General features: G+C 45.5%; 1 protein-coding gene across 1 annotated transcript in view; it reads left to right on the forward strand.

Moving 5' to 3' along the window:
- Window positions 1–160: 160 nt before the first annotated feature.
- Window positions 161–20,830, forward strand: part of GPI (glucose-6-phosphate isomerase) — a 34,087-nt gene continuing 13,417 nt past the window's right edge. Inside the window, exons 1-7 of the mRNA XM_081921654.1 lie at window positions 161–392; window positions 12,105–12,195; window positions 13,290–13,358; window positions 16,223–16,342; window positions 17,444–17,527; window positions 17,614–17,760; window positions 19,593–19,664. Coding sequence (XP_081777780.1) covers window positions 274–392; window positions 12,105–12,195; window positions 13,290–13,358; window positions 16,223–16,342; window positions 17,444–17,527; window positions 17,614–17,760; window positions 19,593–19,664 — 702 coding nt within the window. The 5' untranslated portion in view covers window positions 161–273. The remainder of the gene's footprint in view (window positions 393–12,104; window positions 12,196–13,289; window positions 13,359–16,222; window positions 16,343–17,443; window positions 17,528–17,613; window positions 17,761–19,592; window positions 19,665–20,830) is intronic.

Below are 20,830 nucleotides of genomic sequence, written 5' to 3' on the forward strand. Positions count from 1 at the left end.
GCAGACAGGAGGAGCTGCCCGGGCGGGCACTCCATCAGAGACGCGCCCGGCAGCCTCCTCTCCCCGCGAGGGCAGGGCCTCCTCAACCGGCTCGCCACGGGGCGGAGCCTGCTGGGCAGGGGGCCGGTCCGCCCGCCCTCCGCGCCTCCTGCTCAAAAGCGCCTGCTCCGCCCGCCTCGCCTCCTCCTGCTCCGCCTCCGCTTCCCTCTCCGCGCCCGCATCTCCCGCTCGCTAAGCCCGCCACCGCCGCGACGCGCTCCGCCACTCGGCATCATGGCTCTCTCCGCCGACGCCGCCTTCCAGAAACTGGCCGCCTGGCACAAGGCCCACGGTGCCCAGCTCGTCCTCCGACAGCTCTTCCAGGCCGACCCGGAGCGCTTCAGCAAGTTCAGGTCGGTCCCGCAAACGCGCACGCGGCGGGGCCCGACGGGCGGGCTGCTCGTCTCTGGCCGCGCCGGGACCTGTCTCTCGACGGCCATCGCGGGGCAGGGACACCTGCGATGGCCGGGCAGCTCCGCCCGCGAAGTGGCGGCTTGCAAGCGGGCCCCGAGTCGCAGGACGCGCTGCAAAAGCAGCTCCGGGCTCGCCTGATCTTCTGTAGCCCCGAGGCAGGACGAGCGCGCCGTCGGGGCCGCTCCGGTGGCCGCCCGCCTGCTTGCCCTTGACTCCTCCTTGCAACGCGCTACGTGCGGACAGGCACAGCCGCGGCTGCCGGGAGAGCGAGAGGGGCATTGTGGGCCGTTCGCGCGGGAGGCTTCTCTTGCTGAGTCACGGCGAGCCTCCTCGCCTCTTCCTCCACCAACCCAGGGGAGGCCGGGCCTAGGGGGGCACTGCCCCACCGACCTCGGTTAGCCCCCCACCCACCTGCTTGCCCGGCTGCCTTTTTGCTTACTTAACAACCAGCCATAGGGATGGCTTTGCCTGCCCCATTCCTCCTCCGCCGCCTCAGAGGTGCCCGAATGGAGCTGAGCAAAGAGCAGGTTGGGGACAGAGTCTAGAAGCGTTAAGTATTGGCACTTGCTGGTGGTCTCCCTAACTCCTGCCCCACTTCGCCAACCCCCCTTATAATGCACGGAGGGGAAGTGGGGAACGGGGCGTACCATTCATTGCCCGTCGTCTGTGCTATAGCTTGACTCGTGCAACAGATTCATTCAGCATCTCAAACGGCTCTCTGCTCTGCACTTGGACCTTTCGGGTCTTTCTCACCTGCTCCAGGTTGTTGCTCAAAATTGGGCTCCTCCACCTTTTCTATACTGAGGAGCCAGGAGCTGGAATGATGATGGCACATTTCCCTGACATTCAAGGGGAGGGGGGCTGGGGAAGCGATGAGCAGTGCCATAAAAAAAAAAAATAATAATAATTCCAGGTTACAGCTATTATTTTGTCCAGCTCTCAATAATAAAAGACAGCTAAGAAATTTGGTTCTAAACAAATTGTGACAAATTACCTTAAGATTTTTTTGGAGTGGCTCTGAAAGAATCCACTTTGTGATTTAGTAATTACTCGAAACTTAAGATCCTGCAGTGCCAGATTTTGCAAGTTGGTATGGAAAGAATAGAAAATGATTGGTGAACTACTTGGCTTCATTTCAAATTGTTATGTGTTTGACTTACGGGCAGAGTAAGTTGCCCCCCCCCCTTGAGCAGTCAAGTCTTAGCCAGAAAAAGGCCTTCAGCCAGGTAGCCTCTTCTAGATCTTTTGGACTGCAACTCCCATCAGTCCCAGCCAGGACACCTATTTGATACCAGTGCTGATGTGGGTTGTAGTCCAAAACAGTTGGAAAGGGCACCAGGTTGGGGAATTTACTGAAAAGGGATGGACTTGGGACCTTTTGCATAGGAAGCATGGGCTCTCCATTGCTGAGCTGTGTGTAACAGAAGACGCCTGCAGCACACAACCAAGATTGCTTCACAGTTTGTCCACAAATGAAGCCCAAATTAGGAGACTGATTCTGTCATGTACAAAATAAATGCAAAGGGAAACTTAGCAATTGGGGTTTTTTTGGAGTTGGGGAGTGGGTTGAAAACCAGAGTCAGTTGCATTGCCATAGTTTCCAAGCAACTAGAATTATTTCTAGTTTCCATTTCCTCTTTAAAAACAGGGAGCAAATTCTTGTCCATTGTCACCTTGTTTCAGCTTCTACTCCTTTATATACAGCACAATCCTATCTAAGCAAGCCCCATTACTAGGAAATGTTTTAGGAATGTGGCATTAATAATGCTACCTGTGTATAAGTGGCAGACCATTAGATGACATTTTGCACGTTGTGGAATCTGCCCTAAGTTTAGTCATATGGCTAAGGACAGTGAAATGATCAGTAAATGTTTCCTCTTGAGGTTGAATTTCTGCCTTTATATCTTGAGGACTAGGCGATGATTGTGCTTTAAAATGGAAATTAAGTGGTGTGACTCCTGGTTTCCATCTGGTTGCTGCCTATTCCTGACATAGAGCATATATGAGTGTCTCATCTTTCTCTAATGTGGAAATGTTGCCTCCTTATCTGAGGGCACTTTCAGACCCACTGTATTCAGGTGGGATTCAGTCGCATCCTGGCAAATTCCAGGTTGTGGAAATAAAGCTGATTTGGAGCTTTTGCACAACAAATAAGGGACTTCTTGCTATAAGAAATGTGTGGAAAGTGTGGAATGACACTTGTATTAACATCATTGTCCAGCCTCCTTTGGACAAATCCACAAATGACCCACAAACCCACAAATTGTCCAATGCCCCTGCAAATATGGAAGGCAGCTCAATAAGCAGGTCATCTGTGACCCCTGCAGCATTCAGAGGTCATGTTCCTTATTATACAGCATATGGGAGGGGAGCCTGGTGCTCTTTCCCGCTTTCCCTTTCAGCTCTATGTGCTTGCATGTGCTTCTGAAGGATCAGCCAATTTTTACTGGATCTGACGTTTACCCAGATCCTTTGAGAAAGCAAAGACTGTGTCTGTGTGTGCACACTTTGTTTGTTTGCTTAATAATTTTTATTGGAGTTTTCAATGCAAACAACACAGTAAAAGCTATAAAGAATGAAATGCAAAGGCAGATGAAAAAGGCAAATAAAATCTGCACATAGAGGAATATTCCCAACCCCAGAGGTTCCATATTTCATAGCAATTAATTGAAGTAGATGACTTCTCCACTCCATAAACAAAGAGGAACGAGGCTCAAACATCATAGTGCTAATGTACGTTGAAGTATACTAGGCAAATAAGCTTTATCTCTGTTTACCTCTTGATTTATCGGAGACACTCATAGTCACAAGTACTATATTAGTAACACCAATATTGATGACCCTACGTATGTGCACATGCTTTTTGTCTCTCTGTGGGGAGGCTGATCCAGGTGAGGAGGGTGAAAAATGATGGAAGGGTGTGGGGTCTGTGGCACTTACTCAAAAAGCCAAATGTGCCCACAGGCCTAAGAAGGTAGGAGACCCCGGATCTAGATGAAAAGGCCTGGTTAAATGAGCCTTTTGCCTCTGAGTGGCTAGCCCTATCATGACCTAAGGATGCCTCACACATGACTTGCTGCATGGATATTGCTGCGCTGTTTGAAATCGCATTTACACCATTGCTTGCTTTTCTCCACATGTGGATGCACTGAAATACATGTGTCTGCATTGGTGTCACAGATGTACATGTCATGCATGTGATAACTGGTATCGTAGGCACCTCCTGCGATTGGCCTTTACCTCCCGGCCTTCATAATATAAGGCTTTTGTAACTTAAAGCATCATCACTTCATCTCTCACACATGAGGCAGCTTTCATTTTAAACTTTTGTAAAATCTTAGCAGTAAAATGACATGCAAAGCAATATCTTGCTTACTCTGAGTGTGTTCATCATAAGTTTCATAAGGCTGGCATTTGTTGCAAGAGTTACCTAACAGCTTAAAAAGAAAGACCTTTGGGTAGGTTTTACAGTTGCAGCAAAACGTTTACCTCCTACTGGTCATTAGACAAGGGTAATTTTCTGATCTACACTGTTCTGTGAAACATAGTTTATTACATTCGTTTCCCTCTTTCTTCTTCTTCTAGGAAGCTTAAGGTGTACAATATAGTTCTTCCCTCCATATGATGCTCTCAGCAACTCTGTGAAGTAGATTAGGGACTGAGAGTCAGTGACAGACCCAAGGTCACTCAGTGAGGTTCAGGACTCAGCAGGGCTTTGAACTCTAGCCTCCCAGGTAGTCCAGTACTCATAACCACAATCTGGGAATGTGCAATCCCATTCAAGGAAAATTTTGGGAACCACTGAACTGTCAGTTTCCTTAAAAATAATGGAAGGGAATTATTTTCTTCTAATGGCTGGATGATTTTTCCCCAGGCTCACCTATTCAGGGAACCTTTTGTTTAGCAGCCTAACTCTATTCCATTTCGTTCAGAGCACCTGAAGAGCAGATAGCGGGCAGACTGGCCATTATTCCTCCTATTGTATAGTTCCCTGCAAAGTGAACACATCTGAGCATCAGATCAATTTTTGATCTCTCATGAGACTGTTCTAAAGAAAGAGCCAACCCACCCAGTGCCCTGCATTGTTTCCTAATGCCTGCTTAACTGTAGCTAGAAGGTTTGATTTCAGATGAGTTTCTTCATCTGTAAAATGGAAATATGGGTGAATTTATGTGCCTCAGTTTTGCCGAGAGTAAGGAACTGTGATTGGGGTGGAGTCTTATGAAATTTTTTTGAATCATCATGAAATATTCTGCTGCAATAAATTGGTAGCAATCTAATGTAACATGTTATTCAGCTGACTTTTTATGTGTGCCATATAACTTCTCTAGGTGCCAAAAGTAGTTAACAAAAATGCTTGATCAAGGACAAAACTCAATAAAGTGGACTTGGTGTTGCCTAAATGTTACATGTCAACAAAGTCGAAAATGTTTATTTTGATTTTTTGGGGGGGTTACTTGTAATTTTTTTTATATATATAAGATATGTATTAAAGTTTTAAAAAGTACAAAAAGAAAAAGCAAAGAACATCATTTTAAACAAAAAAACAATACAACACATCCCACTAGGTAAAAAAGGATAAAATATAAAAGGAAAAAAAGAAAAAGCAGAGAATTAAAATCCATTAAGCAAAAAACAACAACAAAAAAACAAAGAAAAACAAAGAAAAATACAGCAAATCTTCCCATTTCTTATCTTTCATTAGCTTATTTCCCTGACCTCCTCACCCCTCCCTTTTTTGTATTCTAGGTTGATTATTCATTTCAGCAAATCCTTTCCCTCTTTTCAAATTTTTGTCCTGTAATTTATCTTGATATTGATATAGCTTTACTTTCCCTCCTTTCACCAATTAACAGTCTGTTTTTTCCTAAATCTTTGTAACATTTCTGCTAAAATCACATAAATTCATTCCAACATCATTCTAACATTCATTAATTTTACAATGTTTCTGTAAATAGTCTTTAAATTTCTTCCTTACTTGTAAATATTTTAAGGCAGGACTAGTCAAAAGTGTAATTTACCTTTATTTAGATCTAAAAAGGAAAAAAAAACCTGTAGGAATCTAGTAGCCTGTGATTCTGTGCCTTAAGAACACAAGAAGAGCCATGGCAGGATCAGGCCAATGGCCCATCTTGTCCAGCATTCCGTTCTCACAGTGGCCACTGAGATGTTGGTGGGAAACTCTCAAGCACAAGAGCATTCTCCCCTCCTGCAGTTTCCAGCAAGCGGTGTTCAGAAACATTACTGCCCCTGATTGTGTAGGCAGAGCATGTCCATCAGGTTTACTAGCCATTGGTAGCCTTGTAGTTGCCACTGACTTGTTTTCTGCACAGGGTGAGGATACTATAGCTATTTCCTGCAGACAAGCAGGTGGGTGGTGAATTGCAATGGATTTAATCAGGTAACTGTTTGGTACCTGTTGGAAGCTTGAGTGTCAATGTGTATCTGTCCATGTTGTGTGAATGCTTCATTCTGAGACAGCCATGGAGGCATTTCTCTCTTGCAAATTCTGGGGCCTTGTGTGCAATAATCCTGTTCATTGAAAGGTAGCAGGTGGGTCATGTTCTGTTTCCTGCCCATCCCAGTATTAAGATCACCTGGTTGCCTGGCTGGTTCTTGTAAAGGCAAGATGGAGCTTTGTCTGGTCTAGAAGGGATCTGTGCTCTTGGGCGAGGTGGGCATTCATGGGATCTCTTAATGCAGATTTGTTATGTTAAAGAGGCTTTGAGTATGCATTCTTCCTTTTCATCTGTCACAATGCATCAGTGCACCATGGGGATGATAGTAAAAATAGACTCTGCAAGGCTGAAATGAGCCCATCCCTGGAATTATTCTCAACTGCCTCCAGGGTGTGTGGTGTTTTTGGGGAACCAATAAAAGGCTGCTGAACATCATGCAAGAAGCTGGGCTGCTAGAGTGATATTGGTGGCTAGCTGAGCTAGAAGCTTGCCTAGAAGCTGAAAAAGCTTTATAGGATGCCCTGTCTTCAAGCCACCTTCTGCACCATTTGAGGCTTATATAGAGCAGTTGATACATTCTGGAATAATTGAAAAATAAACCAAAACAGTTTAATCTTCAAACCACACTGAACTGCTATCCCTTCTGGTGACCCATTAGTGCCGGTATAGGGCTTTTGTTTTAAGTCAGCTGCCTTCCCTAACCTGGTTGCCACCAAATGTTCCACATCCCAGCCATGATGGGAATTGTAATCCAAATCATCTGGAGGGCACTAGGTTAGGGAAGGATAGTTTGAGTGATGTCAACCTGCTGGTATTTCACATAATTTGTTACACCACTTAAAGAAACCTCCAAAGCTGTTTGCAACAAGGATAAAACAATAAAATAAGTAAAAATGTAAAAACAGTTACTGTTGAAAAATAATTTAAATCCATGACAAGCTAAAACTAGATTCAAGCACATGTTAACATTCTAAATATCTGGGTAGGCTTGTCTAAAAAAAGTGCGGAGCCTGCCACACTAAAAGATTGATTTCCTCATATTCCACCTGTAGTTTACTTTTCTTAGCTGTGCGGGCATGCAAAACACACATACACCCTAGGTGTCTCAAAGGCCTTGTTTGATATTCGAGTCTTTCTCTGCTTGCTTAAACTCATTGAAAAGCTAAGTCCCCATGGCCTGCCTTCAGGAAACAGCAACTGCTGAAATGGCCTTACTCTTAATGGATACTAGTCTACAGAGAAGTCTTTTGGAGCAGGGACTTCCCAGAGCAACCTTCGTGCAGAGAGAGTGTTATGTTCCCCTGTCCCCAAACCCCATTTGCTCAAAATCAAAAAATTGTTTCTTGTTGGGTCTTGTTTCTTTCCTATTTTGGACTTGCATTTAGTGGTTCCCCAGAGGTAGGCCAGCATGATGGTGCTCTAGTTTTAGACAGAGACCATTTTCAATGTGCTGCTTCTCTTTTTCAGCATAGCAAGGATGTCCTAACAAAACAAAATCAACCGCACTTCCCTTTTCCTACCATCTATCGCGGCATTTCTAGATGGCTGTCATGAACTTTTAGCTGCTGACAGATGTGACCAGCTAAGCCGCCCTTGGGATTAGATACCACTGATTGTGGCTTCTTACATGGCATGCTTTTCTCCTCTTTTTAACCCTCGTTCATCGTCTGTGTTGCACTCCTCAGAACAGCTGCAACACTGAAAACTTCACTATTCCACTATATGTGGGCAGTTCAGAATTCATCTTTCCACTGAGTTTATTGATGTCTTATTTTGATTACCATTGTTTTTATTGTATGGCTTTATGTATTATCGTAAACTGCTTGTTAAAATACAATTACCGTATTTTTCGCACCATAGGACGCACTTTTTCCCCTCCAAAAATGAAGGGGAAATGTGTGTGCGTCCTATGGTGCGAATGCAGGCTTTCGCTGAAGCCTGGAGAGTGAGAGGGGTCGGTGCGCACCGACCCCTCAGCTCTCCAGGCTTCGCACACCTCTCCGCAAGCAGCGGGAGCCCAGCGCTGGGCTCCCACTGCTTGCGGAGAGTTGCCTGCATGCCGAAGCCTGGGCGCGCTGAGCTCAGCGCGTCCAGGCTTCGCGGACCTCTCCGCAAGCAGCGGACCTCTCCGCAAGCAGCGGGAACGCTCCCGCTGCTGCTTGCGGAGAGGTGCCTGCATGCCGAAGCCTGGGCGCGCTGAGCTCAGCGCGTCCAGGCTTCGCGGACCTCTCCGCAAGCAGCGGGAACGCTCCCGCTGCTTGCGGAGAGGTGCCTGCGTGCCGAAGCCTGGGCGCGCTGAGCTCAGCGCGTCCAGGCTTCGCGGACCTCTCCGCAAGCAGCGGGAACGCTCCCGCTGCTTGCGGAGAGGTGCCTGCGTGCCGAAGCCTGGGCGCGCTGAGCTCAGCGCGTCCAGGCTTCGCGGACCTCTCCGCAACCAGCGGGAACGCTCCCGCTGCTTGCGGAGAGGTGCCTGCGTGCCGAAGCCTGGGCGCGCTGAGCTCAGCGCGTCCAGGCTTCGCGGACCTCTCCGCAAGCAGCGGGAACGCTCCCGCTGCTGCTTGCGGAGAGGTGCCTGCGTGCCGAAGCCTGGGCGCGCTGAGCTCAGCGCGTCCAGGCTTCGCGCACCTCTCCGCAAGCAGCGGGAACGCTCCCGCTGCTTGCGGAGAGGTGCCTGCGTGCCGAAGCCTGGGCGTGCTGAGCTCAGCGCATCCAGGCTTCGCGGACCTCTCCGCAAGCAGCGGGAACGCTCCCGCTGCTGCTTGCGGAGAGGTGCCTGCATGCCGAAGCCTGGGCGCGCTGAGCTCAGCGCGTCCAGGCTTCGCGGACCTCTCCGCAAGCAGCGGGAACGCTCCCGCTGCTTGCGGAGAGGTGCCTGCATGCCGAAGCCTGGGCGCGCTGAGCTCAGCGCGTCCAGGCTTCGCGGACCTCTCCGCAAGCAGCGGGAGCGCTCCCGCTGCTTGCGGAGAGCTGCCTGTTTGGGGGCTGGGGTCGGGGGAAGCTCGAGCTTCCCCCGCCCCAGCCCCGCGCCTGGGGGGGGGGAAATAATTTTTTCCCCTTTATTTCCCCCCCAAAAAACTGGGTGCGCCCTATGGTCCGGTGCGTCCTATGGTGCGAAAAATACGGTATACAATTTTTATTGTAAACCACTTACATGCTATTGTTCTGTGAAATAGTGTGTGTGTGTGTGTGTGTGTGTGTGTGCATAAATAAATAAAAATAGACTATCACTTTAGACTGCAGGTGGAAATATTTTTTTTTAAAAAAAACGCTCTGTGATATGTAAACATTTTAATGTAAAGGCTAGAAAAATATTACAGGTTCCTAAGCACCCTGCTCAAGAGCATCATTTCTTGTACTGGGTCAGACTTACAGTCAGTCTAGCCTAGTCCTGTCAACTGATTGGCAGTAGCAGGCATGACATTCTGCTTTTTTAGATTGGGGTGGGCAGAGGGTAGATCTCTGGCTGTTTTGCTATAGGCTTTCTGACTCCCAATTGTTTAGCAGTAGCAACCACAAACCAGTATTCCCCCACCTAAATCAGGCTGTTGACATACTGTAAATACGGCTAACCAGGATCAGACTGTTGTGTCGAGCGTCTGAACAAGTTCAGAAAAGGAATTCCTAAGTTCAGAACGTGCTTATTTAATTCTAACAGTGTGCCCTTTTGCATGTGACTCTGGTTGATAGGTCTTGAGCGTTTTAATAAACTAGTAGATCCAACTAGCTTGGCATCTGGCTCTGTGTGTGTCCAAATGTCTGACATACAGCCTTATTCTAGCAACCTTGGCCACTGCTGCACACAACTCTGAAATAAGTTGTGCAGCTCCATTCATTTCAGTGCAAGCTCTGCAGAACTGAGATGGAGCTATGTAGTGGATTCTGAGCCCCATTAAAAGTGGCATGTGGGAGAAGGGACATGATCCACTGGGAAGCTGAAATAGAGCTTGTGCAAGAGGATGAACAGAAAGTTCTGTTCAGAGTGTGTCTAGGGGTGTGTGGCATTTGGAGTTTTTTTGCTTGGTGTGGCAGAATCTTTCACTTCTCCTAGGGTCTCTCTCTCTCTGTGTGTGTGTGTGTGTGTGTGTGTGTGTGTCTGTGTGTGTGTGTCTGTGTGAGTTTGTAGGAAATTCCTGCAGTGGGTTGTGGCCCATATCTGAATACACCGTAAAGGTGTTTCTTACTTTCCATCAAACTGTGGCGACAAGGGTTCTGGTCAGATCAGGGGAGGCAAAATATACACAAGAACTTGGCCCAACTCTGTTCTTCTGTGGACTCATGGCTGCTGCCTGCGTGACTCATCTCTTTCCACCTGAGTAGCTGCTCTGTATATTCTTGGATGCTGAATTGCAGGATGGGCGCTCAAGCAGAAGGTGCTCTGTCAAGGGAGGCTTCAGAAAACGTCTTGGAGCTTCTGCAAAGCCAGCTGTGGAAATAAAACGGGAGCATCCTCTCCCTACCTGTGTTCCTGAATGGCCAGTGTCTTGTTTCCAGCCTGCCCCACTGAGAGTCAACTTTGCGTTTTCTTAATTAGCAATTCTTTCCCACCTCTGTATTGCAGCAATCCAAGGCTAGTGTTAGAATGTGGGGTTGTAGCCATTGCCATTGGTGTTTTCCTGAGCTCTCTGGCTAGCTTTGAACACTGTAAATCTGCAAATGTGTGTACACACTGTAGGAAGGGATAGCTCTCTTATATTACTCTGAACTCTCTCCAGCCTTAGCCTCTGATGCAGAACGGGCATGTTTGGGCTGGCTGGCTAGCTAAGCCCACATATTTTGGAGACAGTTGAGGATTAGATTATACAACTCCCAAATAGGATTAGCATGTAAATGAGCAGAAGGGATGAACTCTTCTTTCTCCATGAATTTGTTGTTGTTTAGTCGTTTAGTCGTGTCCGACTCTTTGTGACCCCATGGACCAGAGCACACCAGGCACTCCTGTCTTCCACTGCCTTCCGCAGTTTAGTCAAACTCATGCTGGTAACTTCGAGAACACCGTCCAACCATCTCGTCCTCTGTCGTCCCCTTCTCCTTGTGCACTCAATCTTTCTCAACATCAGGGTCTTTTAAAGGGAGTCTTCTCTTCTCATGAGGTGGCCGAAGTATTGGAGCCTCAGCTTTAGGATCTGTCCTTCCAGTGAGCACTCATGGCTGATTTCCTTAAGAATCGATAGGTTTGATCTTCTTGCAGTCCATAGGACTCTCAAGAGTCTCCTCCAGCACCATAATTCAAAAGCATCAATTCTTCGGCGATCAGCCTTCTTTATCTTCATGAATTAAAAAAGGTAAAGGCACCCCTGCCCGTACGGGCCAGTCTTGACAGACTCTAGGGTTGTGCGCTCATCTCACTCTAGAGGCCGGGAGCCAGCGCTGTCCGCAGACACTTCCGGGTCACGTGGCCAGCGTGACAAGCTGCATCTGGTGAGCCAGCGCAGCACACGGAACGTCGTTTACCTTCCTTTGCCTTAAAAATAAAAACCCTACTACTCCACATGCTTCCTTCACAAATCATTATTTACTTTACTTTATTAATTTATATTGGCCCTTTCTCCCAGTGCAAGGCCCAAGGTAGCTCACAGCACCAGTAATAAAAGATGCAACTAAAAACCACACAAAATAAATATTAAAAAGCAATTAAATCCATTGCCCTATTAAAAATATCCATGCATGTTTCTGTGCTGCAATTAGCATTAGATGTGACTCTTCACCTGGGTGGGTGCATTGATAAAAATAATCTTTTGGGAGGGGCACACACTACAGTTGCAGCTCCAAAGTCCAGAGTTGGACAGTACTTTTATTAAGAACAATCAAAGTGTCACAAAATAGTGGCAAGCTTTTGAGTTTTTTGGAACTCTTCTTCAGGGAAGATGTTACAGAAGCAGAAAGTGGAAAGAACAGGAGAAATGAAAAGGTGCAAAAATTATGCTGGAACGAGCAGACTCTGTTGCAAAGTGGAAACTGCAGGCTGATGCCACACTTGATGCCCAGAAGCCCAAGAAGTGAGCTGAGGAAGTCTCTTGGTGCTCTTTGCCTTGAATGTTTATCATTCTCTTGTGACCTGGGGCATGTGAATACAAACAAGCAATGTTGGCTAATATCCAGTAAATCTTGTTTTTTAAAGTCACCCATGTGGTGGTGCAGTGTTTCTGAAAATGTTCACATAACATGATGGCTTGCTTTTAATTCTTTTGGCAGCTTGACCTTGAAGAGTGACCATGGGGATATCTTGGTGGACTATTCAAAGAACTTGGTTACAGAGGAAGTGATGAAGATGCTGATAGAACTGGTAATTCACCTTGAACACGAATCCTATTTATTTAGAGCTTCTGGTTACAGAAATTCCAAAGCTGTTTACAGCAGTGAAGCTGATATAGTAATATAATGTATTGAGAAAAACAAAATCTCGTTATTGCCCTAACCGAGAACATTAAAACTGGGCATGCAAACAAATATGTTTTTAATAAACAGGAAAAGCGTAGTGCAGCTGGTAGTCTGACACTTTCAATGTACATGAAGCTTTACAGAACACCTGAAGCAAACCAAGCTCCAGAACAAAAGTGGACTCTTGTCCACGAATGTCGGTCAGAACAAGATAGTGTTTGTGAGCAAAGGGATATTTCCAGTTTCATATCATGGCCTTGCTTTGCTGTGGTTTCATAAAGCCCAGGATCTCCCTGCATGCTTACGCAGAGCCCAGCTGCCCTGACAACAAATGTAAGGGGCAACCGTCTTGTCCCTGCACTTGAAAACTACAGTCCAGTTGGACGGGGGCGCTTCACCAAATGTTATACCAAAGCTAGAGCCCTCCAAATGCTTAGACTATCTGCTCCCATTAGCCCAGGCTTAACCAGTACTGATGGAAGGTGCCGTTCAAAAACGTTTGGAGGGTTCCAGGTTGGTGAAGGTGATTTGAAGCAACCTGGGGAAGCTTCCAGGGGCCATGTGCTAGGGGTGGGCCGGGGAGGAATGGCAGAGCAGCGAGTGATTTTACACTTGTATAGACTACTTTGTACACACATTCACACACCCCTTTCTAGCTTCCATTCAAGGAAGCCAAGAGGGAAGAGGGCATCAACAGAGTTGGAAGGACACATTCCAAACTTGAACTGGGGGGTGGGAGGAGCTGGGCCAGTAAGTGGTGTGGCTGCAGTAGAATTCAGGGGGCCTGGAGGTCCACATTTAGTCCTGGGGCTGAGGCTCCCCATTCCTGATTTAGAGGATCTTTTAGGTACAGGCAGAGAAGAATGACATTGTGTGTGTGTAAAAGGAAGCTAGTGGCATACTGGAGGGGGTTAGCGAGGGAGGGGTCATCTCTTATGTGACTGGTGGATTTGGAAAGCTGATGATCATATTTACTAAAAGGTCAACTTTTACTTTCAGGCAAAATCGAGGGGCATTGAGAAAGCAAGGGAGCAAATGTTCACTGGAGAAAAGATCAACTTCACTGAGGTATGTCTACTTTTTATTTTTGTCCGTGGGTTCCTGCTCAGGAACAGGGAGCAGTGGTTTCCAGCACACAAAGTAGTTACCTTGGGACTTCTTTGGGCTTCAAGCAGCTGTAGAGGGTTTCTGGAAAATTGTGTGTGTGAGAGAGAGAACCAGAGTCAGAGAGTGTGTGCTGGGTTTTTTGTGGTTTGGGGGACATAAAGACAGTGATCTGGTCACCATCCTATAGATATTTTGCTATGTAGTCCAAGGATTAAATAGTAGACTGGTTTTCAGTTGCCAAATTCATGAATAAATTGTATAGTTTTTCCAATATATCTGGTTTGTTTTTGTGTTAAATGTTTTTTGTAACCACATGAAGCTAAATGTGTAAATAGTCTCATTCTGTCAAAAAGTTTATTGCATCTCTATGGGGACATGCCTCTTCTATGATCTTGAACTGGTTTCATATATTCTCTCCCCCTTTCTGGGCTAATAGTAGCCTTATAGTTGTTACAGATCAAGCTGACCTGATGTGAACAGGATGTGAAATGAATCAGGAAGTCCCCTATGGATCTCTCTCTTTGCTGATTGACCTTGGAGAAACCTCTTTTCTGACAGTCCCGCCATCACCTACATGTGGATCTAAAATCCACAATATAATGCAGAGCTTGATAGAAGGATTGCTATCTCAGTAATTCCTGAATCAGCTCTGTATTGTATTGGTTATAATATAATAACCCATAACATGAAGCGTGTTGCATACTGGGCACTAAGTATTATTCTCAACACACATTCTTTGCCACTGCAAAGCAGAAATGCCCCCAAGTTTTTGTTGGAATTTTATGATTGCTTCACATTAAATGTTAAGGAACTTCTCTGAGATGTGTCAAGTGTGTAAAAGCCACTTCCTCTTCATGGCAACTGAAGCTCCCCTCTGTGGTTTTGGTGTTCATTGTTTTGGTGCGCAGAGCTATCTGAAGGATGGCCTCTGCTGTGTACCAAGACTACCAGAGGCCCCTTTGCATGTCCATTTGCCCTGTGACACGCAGAACGCAAAAGTGAGGGGCATGCTGCCATTTTCCTCAGTAGTGGGTGTAATCGGGTGGAAAGAAAGGAGTGTTTTGTTTGTTGCTTTTTGCAACACTTCTGGCTGTTTCTGCTTTTGTTGCTCTTCTGGAGCTGTTGCTGCAACAGAAAATTCCTGTGTTGGTAAATTGTGGCGATGTGTGTGTGCTTAGATTTATTTTTCATGTATTTGTACGCTGCTGCAGGGACTTCTGTGGTTGGGGATGCAGTATACACATAACAAGTAAATCCTGTTCCATCCACACAGAGGGAACAGTGCAGGAGGGCTACCCACAGGGCTTGAGTGTAACTTGGTCCTCCTTGCCACTACTGTGCCAGAGTGCTTTCCAGCATCACTCTTCCTGTCCTGCCTGCCCCCAGGTGGCAGAATAAATTTCTTCCCTAGGCTGGCCCTTAAGAGCATCAGAAGAGCCTGCAGCTGGATCAGGCCAGTGGTTCATCTAGCCCAGCATCCTGTGGCTGGACCATCTAGCCAAGTAACCTTGATATCTTGTGTGTCCCTTCCTGTGGGTAGGGGGCTGCCATCACTTCCTCCCTCTCTGTCTGCTGTTGTTGAACATTAGATTGTTATAAATAAGTTTGTCATTGCTGTTTAGTAATAAGCCCCAGCTTAACGGCCTACCTGTGTTAGGGGAAGCTACCCATCTCATCTCACTAATTGAACATACATTCAAAGAAGCGGGTTTTGTATTCTAAAACACATACTTCCTAGACTATCTAGATTATTTGAAAAGCAATACGAATAAAGAATTGTGGGAAGTAAACATGCAAGTTTCTCTGTCATAATTTTTGACCTTTAACAATAATTTCTACAGCCTTTTTCTTACTCCCGTCATTTGCCAAATTGGTACTTGGCTGTTTAAAAATGTCTGTTTCCCTCACCCCCACTTCTGCCTAGCGAAGCCTTTTTGGAAACCCCAAACTACACTCTAGTCTGTGGCATCTGACCCAGTTGTGGTTGTTACTGCTTATTTTAGTTTTTAAAAAGATCATTTAAAAAGATCATTTATATCACCTGTATATTATTTGCATGTTTTATAGTATTTGATTTTTCATTATTTTACCGTTTTCAACTCCTTACTGTAAACCCCTTTGAGAGATATAAAATAATAATAATAATAATAATAATAATAATAATAATAATAATAATAAATTTTATTTATATCCCACCCTCCCCAGCCAAAGCTGGGCTCAGGGCAGCTAACAACAAGTGAATGCACAAGATGTTTGAGTGGCTGAGTGAAGGACAGGTGGGTCTTCATGGTTCCAAAGGCAATCAACAACTAGTGGTCCCATTTCCTTCTCCTTCCTGGCTGCTGCAATCTAAATTCCTCTGGTCCTCTTAGCTCAAGCACCTTTTGGTTTAGAAAAGAGACTCAATGCCCAGCATCCTTTGCCTGGGCGGCTCATATGTGCCACCAGACAGTTCTTGTAAAGCTTCTGGAAACTGCAGGAGGGGAGAGTGTTCTTGTGTTTGGGTCTTGTTTGTGGGTTTCCCATAATGAGCATCTGGTTGGCCACTCTGAGAACAGGATGCTGGACTAGATGGGCCACTGGTCTGATCCAGTAGCCAGACTCTTATGGTCATTGCAGAGTTCCCCTTCACTTCTACTGGAAGAAGCGGTTCCTAGTGGGTTGTGTCCCAAACTATAGAAGAAAACCAGCAGAAAGAGAAGAGAAAATAGTTTGCCTTGCTCCTTCAGATCAGTGCCAATCAGTTCTGCTGAGATTCTCGGTTTTGGTAACTAATTGTTGCTTGGCACTATCCATAACTGTCTTGTCCTCTCTTCTCATTTTAGAACCGAGCTGTGCTCCATATTGCTTTGCGGAATCGCTCAAATACTCCAATATTAGTTGACGGCAAAGATGTAGTCCCAGAAGTGAACAAAGTTTTGGAGAAAATGAAGAACTTCTGCCAGGTATCCAAGTATTTGCTGGTTGTGCTCTGTGGATAAGGCAGGTATAATGTCGGCTGTCATGCGGACTAGTAGTCCCTCAGCTCTTTACATATTTCTGTTGGAACAAATCAATGTTTATTGTATAGCAAAAATACTGTCTTCTATATAACGTATATATATTTATATATACTATATAACAGTGTTCTTCATTCTTGGTTCCCCAGTTGTTTTTGAATCCCAACTCCCATGATCCCTGATCATTGGATGGCCTGTGGGAATGATGGGAGCTGTAGTACTGTCCTAAATAGCCCAGTTCTCTCTCTCTGCAAAATATTCCTCGCTGTAGACTTTTTGGCATGCTCTGTAGGGTTGAGAGTACAACTTTTTAAATATAGAGTCTAGTAATGTAGCTACCCTTCGTCATATATACACAAAACTACATAGATTTAAATAACAAAGGTTGTATGAGATCACAGTCCATATAACTGGGCTTCGTATTCAGGAATGTGATCAGCGTTCCTGATCATCTGTTCCCCTCCAGATGTTTTAGACTACAACTCCCCTGAACCCCAGCCAACACTGCTTTGTAGTCCAAAACATCTGGAGGGGACCAAGGTTGGAAAATGCCACTTTAAATAGAATTGGATGCTCTGTTATTTTTTATTTATTACAGTTACTTATATGCTGCTTTCTAGGGTACAATTCCTTCCAAGGCAGAAAACAAGTAGTATTAAATTTAATTTTTTAACTTTAAACAAACAATATTAACTTATTAAAAAGTCACCCGGCTCCTTCCCACAGGGCAGTTGGTAGATGGCCTGGTAAGTGGGAGAGAAACAACCCAGCTGACGCAGGTCGCAAGATGGTCTTTACCCGTTCCCCTCTTTCCTGGAATCCTCCCCACTAAACTAAGCAAGTGGTCCACCAAGCAATTGAAATCTAGCACCCAGTTCCTCACCATGTGTCCACACAGTAAACCTGTGTGGTAGGTTAGGCTGAGAGGCAATGATTGTCCCATCTTCATGGCTGAGTGGGGATTTAGTCTCCCAGGTCCTAGTCCTACATTCTAACTACTGGAATTACTGGAAAGCACTGTATTAAAGGCCATCTTTGTACTTGCAGAAAGTTCGCAGCGGTGACTGGAAAGGCTACACGGGAAAAGCCATCACTGATGTGGTCAACGTTGGCATTGGCGGATCAGATTTGGTGAGCTGTTCTGCTGTGTGACTTCTCCTTGCAAAGGAAGCATTTGGTCTAAATGTTTAGCTGCTCTGACAGCCTTTTCTCTTTAGGGCCCCCTCATGGTGACAGAAGCCCTCAAGCCATATTCCAAGGGCGGTCCTCGTGTTTGGTTTGTCTCCAACATCGACGGTACCCACATGGCCAAAACTCTGGCTGAGCTGAACCCCGAGACTACACTCTTCATCATTGCATCCAAGGTACGTCCCAAGTCCTTTAATCCATCAGCAGCTCATGCCAAGTAGAGGATTAAACATGCAAAGGTGACCTCTCTAGACCAGGCTTACCCCAGTCTGCCCTAGCATCATATGGCCTGGGGTTGATGGTAATTGTTGTCAAATTGTGGGCACCAGGTTGGGAAGGCTGCAGCACATTGCCTTTGCTCATGCCAACCTAGGCAGGGGAGAAGCTTGCCCTTGGTTTATTGAAGTATTTGTTAGCCAGTAGGTTTAGCTAAGCCTGCTGGCTTTGGGCTTAGCTGAACTAGGAGGAAAACACGATAGATGATGCACTGATTTTTCAGACACTTGGCTTTTTATGCAAGCTGTACTTTGCTAGGGTTCCTCAGTATTTTATCTGAGAAACCATAGAGTTGGAAGGGACTCAAAGGGTCATGCAGTCTAACCCCCTGCAATGCAAGAAAAGGCAGGCAAGAGTTTAGGAAGCTTAAGCGGGAAGAGAACTTAAACCTATAGACTTTGTTCTGTGAATTGGAACTCCCCAGTTCCTCTGATTTTTGCTGTATGTTTATGCAATCGTTTTGTTGATGCATTTAATATTGTATTGTGGGTTTTAAGTATTTATGCACACTACCCTGAAATCGACTTTTGGGTAAAGGTGTGGTATAAGACTTATTGAAAAAGAAATAAATCTAGGTTTCCTGCTTGAATGCTGTAGAGAAGACTAGCATCTCATGGCTCTCATTTGCCTGGATGCCTTTAGACAATTGGTTAGGTTTGGAAAGGGATGAATAGCATTTTTTTAAAAAAAAGCTTGCTTTATAAACTAGTCTTTTGTTATATAATGAAAGAATTTTTGGGAGATGGATGGGAGAGGAGGAGGACGTGATGTTGGTCCTTAAAGCTACATTTTAATGGTTGAATAAACTCCAATAGAGCAGGGTGATATTGACGGAACTGCATGACTGGCCATGTCAACGTGTTTCATAAAGGGGGAAATATTTTTTTGCTGATGAGCAAATTGGGACTGTCTGGAAAATCAAGGGGAACAAAGGGCCCCATGTTTAGATCCACAGCAGATCAGTCAGAGCAATTATTGGCTTGAGTGATTTCAAATCTTCCTGCAAGTTTAAAATTAGCAATCATAGGAAGGGCCCCATCAATCTGAATGTTCTCCAGTGCATGCCCTCATTGTAATGAATGGGGCTTGCACAGGTCATTGTCCTGGTGGCTATTACCCAAAGTGTGTGAGAGTTCTAAGTGACTTTTAAATTCTCAAAAGGTAGTCATTGGGATTGTGTGTGCTGCAATTTTGAGGGGAAAGTGCAGATGTGATGGAATTCAGCATCTTGAGAACGTTAAGTAAAAAAGGCAAAGAAGTGCACAAGATGGTTTGTGTTGGTACTATGTAGCTGGCATTGCTTGGGAATTTGAAGAAACCAAAAAATCGGTGGAGTTTTTAAAGGTTCTGTCCGCCATCTTGTTTCAAAATGGCACCCAATTGGATCCAAACGTAAGATGAAAACCCACTTCTCAATCACAGGAATCATGCTAGATTTGGTTATATCTTTTATCTGAATGTGGATGGGCGGACAAAAAACTTTTCAAAATACAGATCTAGAAATAATAATAATAATGTAGGTAAAGATAATACAAATAATTATATTTTATAAAGAAATATTTAAGAACTAGAAACTGCTAAAATGTGTGAGCCAAGGCAGCTCTAGTTGTGCTGATGGGAGCACCTTGGACTTTGCCTGTAGTTTCCTCATTGTGCTTTCTGCTCCTTAAAAGTTGCCTAAGTGGCTTGTCTAAGTCTTTAACTGTTTTCCCCCTCTTCTCTTGGTGCACAGACTTTTACCACCCAAGAAACTATTACCAATGCTGAAACAGCCAAAGAGTGGTTCCTAAATGCTGCTAAAGATGTAAGTGAAAGTTCCTTGGTTATGTGCTCAGTTGTGTAAATAAATTAATCTGTAAAGGGGCAAATGACTAATGTAGATATAAAGGTAGCCAGGAAAGAGATGGGAGTCAGCTTCAGTAAACATTTCCTGCCTTGTCCCATGGAAGCAAATTTTTACTTGTGGTTGGCAAGCCTTCTCCATCTCTAAAATATTTTTGGTGCAAGAGTGTTGGATGCCGTTTCTGCTGTCCTAATTCCTGCTAGGAACTGCTACATGCTTTCGCCCAGGTGGTCATAGAACTGTAGCTGGAATCCTCTACAAAAGTTCCAGCTGAAACTGCAAACTGGGAGCCAGTCTTCAGAATGTGTTTGTCCACCTTCATTGGCATTTAGCTATGGTCCTCTGCACCTATACTAACCACAGTTACCTCCACAGCCATGGTTTGCAAATGCATCTCAAACCATTGCCTCATAGTCTGGTTTATGAGGGAGCCAGGTGACTGTTGGTGGACATGACTGAATGTGGAGAAGGAATGGAGGGCAGGCAGTTTCCTGTGTCATGAGAAGGGAGCATATGCCCCTCAGGCAGACTCCAGGCCTGCAAATGTTGTTGCAGGGAGAGCCTGCGTTCCATCTGCGCAGGCCTGAGGTGTCTTAGCAGACTCCTCCCTGGGAAAGTTTTGGAGCCAGTTGGGCTGCAAGGAAACATGAGAGTAAAGGCAAGCTAGCGAGTGCCCCTTTGATATTTGGCAACTCCTTTGCAGCCTGAAACCAGGTTTTACTTGAGACAGGACTTGGCCTTTTCAAAGGCAGATGCCTGAACTATGAATAGGTTCCCTGAAGTGGAGCCCCGCGTTCTCCAGCAACTTCTAAAAGGATGTGCTGCTTCTTTGCTATAACTATCTTTATCCTGATGGGAGGGGCAGAGTTGCCTGTTTAATGGAGTCTAAAAAAGACACACCGCAGACACTGAACTGCAGATGAAGCTGGGGTTGAGAGGTTGTTAATTGCTGCATGGTATGGAGCAGTTAAACAGCCTTTTCTTACTGGCACATGTTGCTCTTGCAAAATGCCTCCCCACCACCTTCCAATTCTAAAAATGATGAAATCGCTAGGAAGAAACCAGGACAACCCCCCCCCCCAAAAAAAAAAACCCCAGTTCCAATAGGCTGGAATCTGGAGGGCTGG

Source organism: Podarcis melisellensis (genome assembly GCF_964234715.1).
Source record: "Podarcis melisellensis genome assembly, chromosome: 8".
Taxonomy (NCBI): domain Eukaryota; kingdom Metazoa; phylum Chordata; class Lepidosauria; order Squamata; family Lacertidae; genus Podarcis; species Podarcis melisellensis.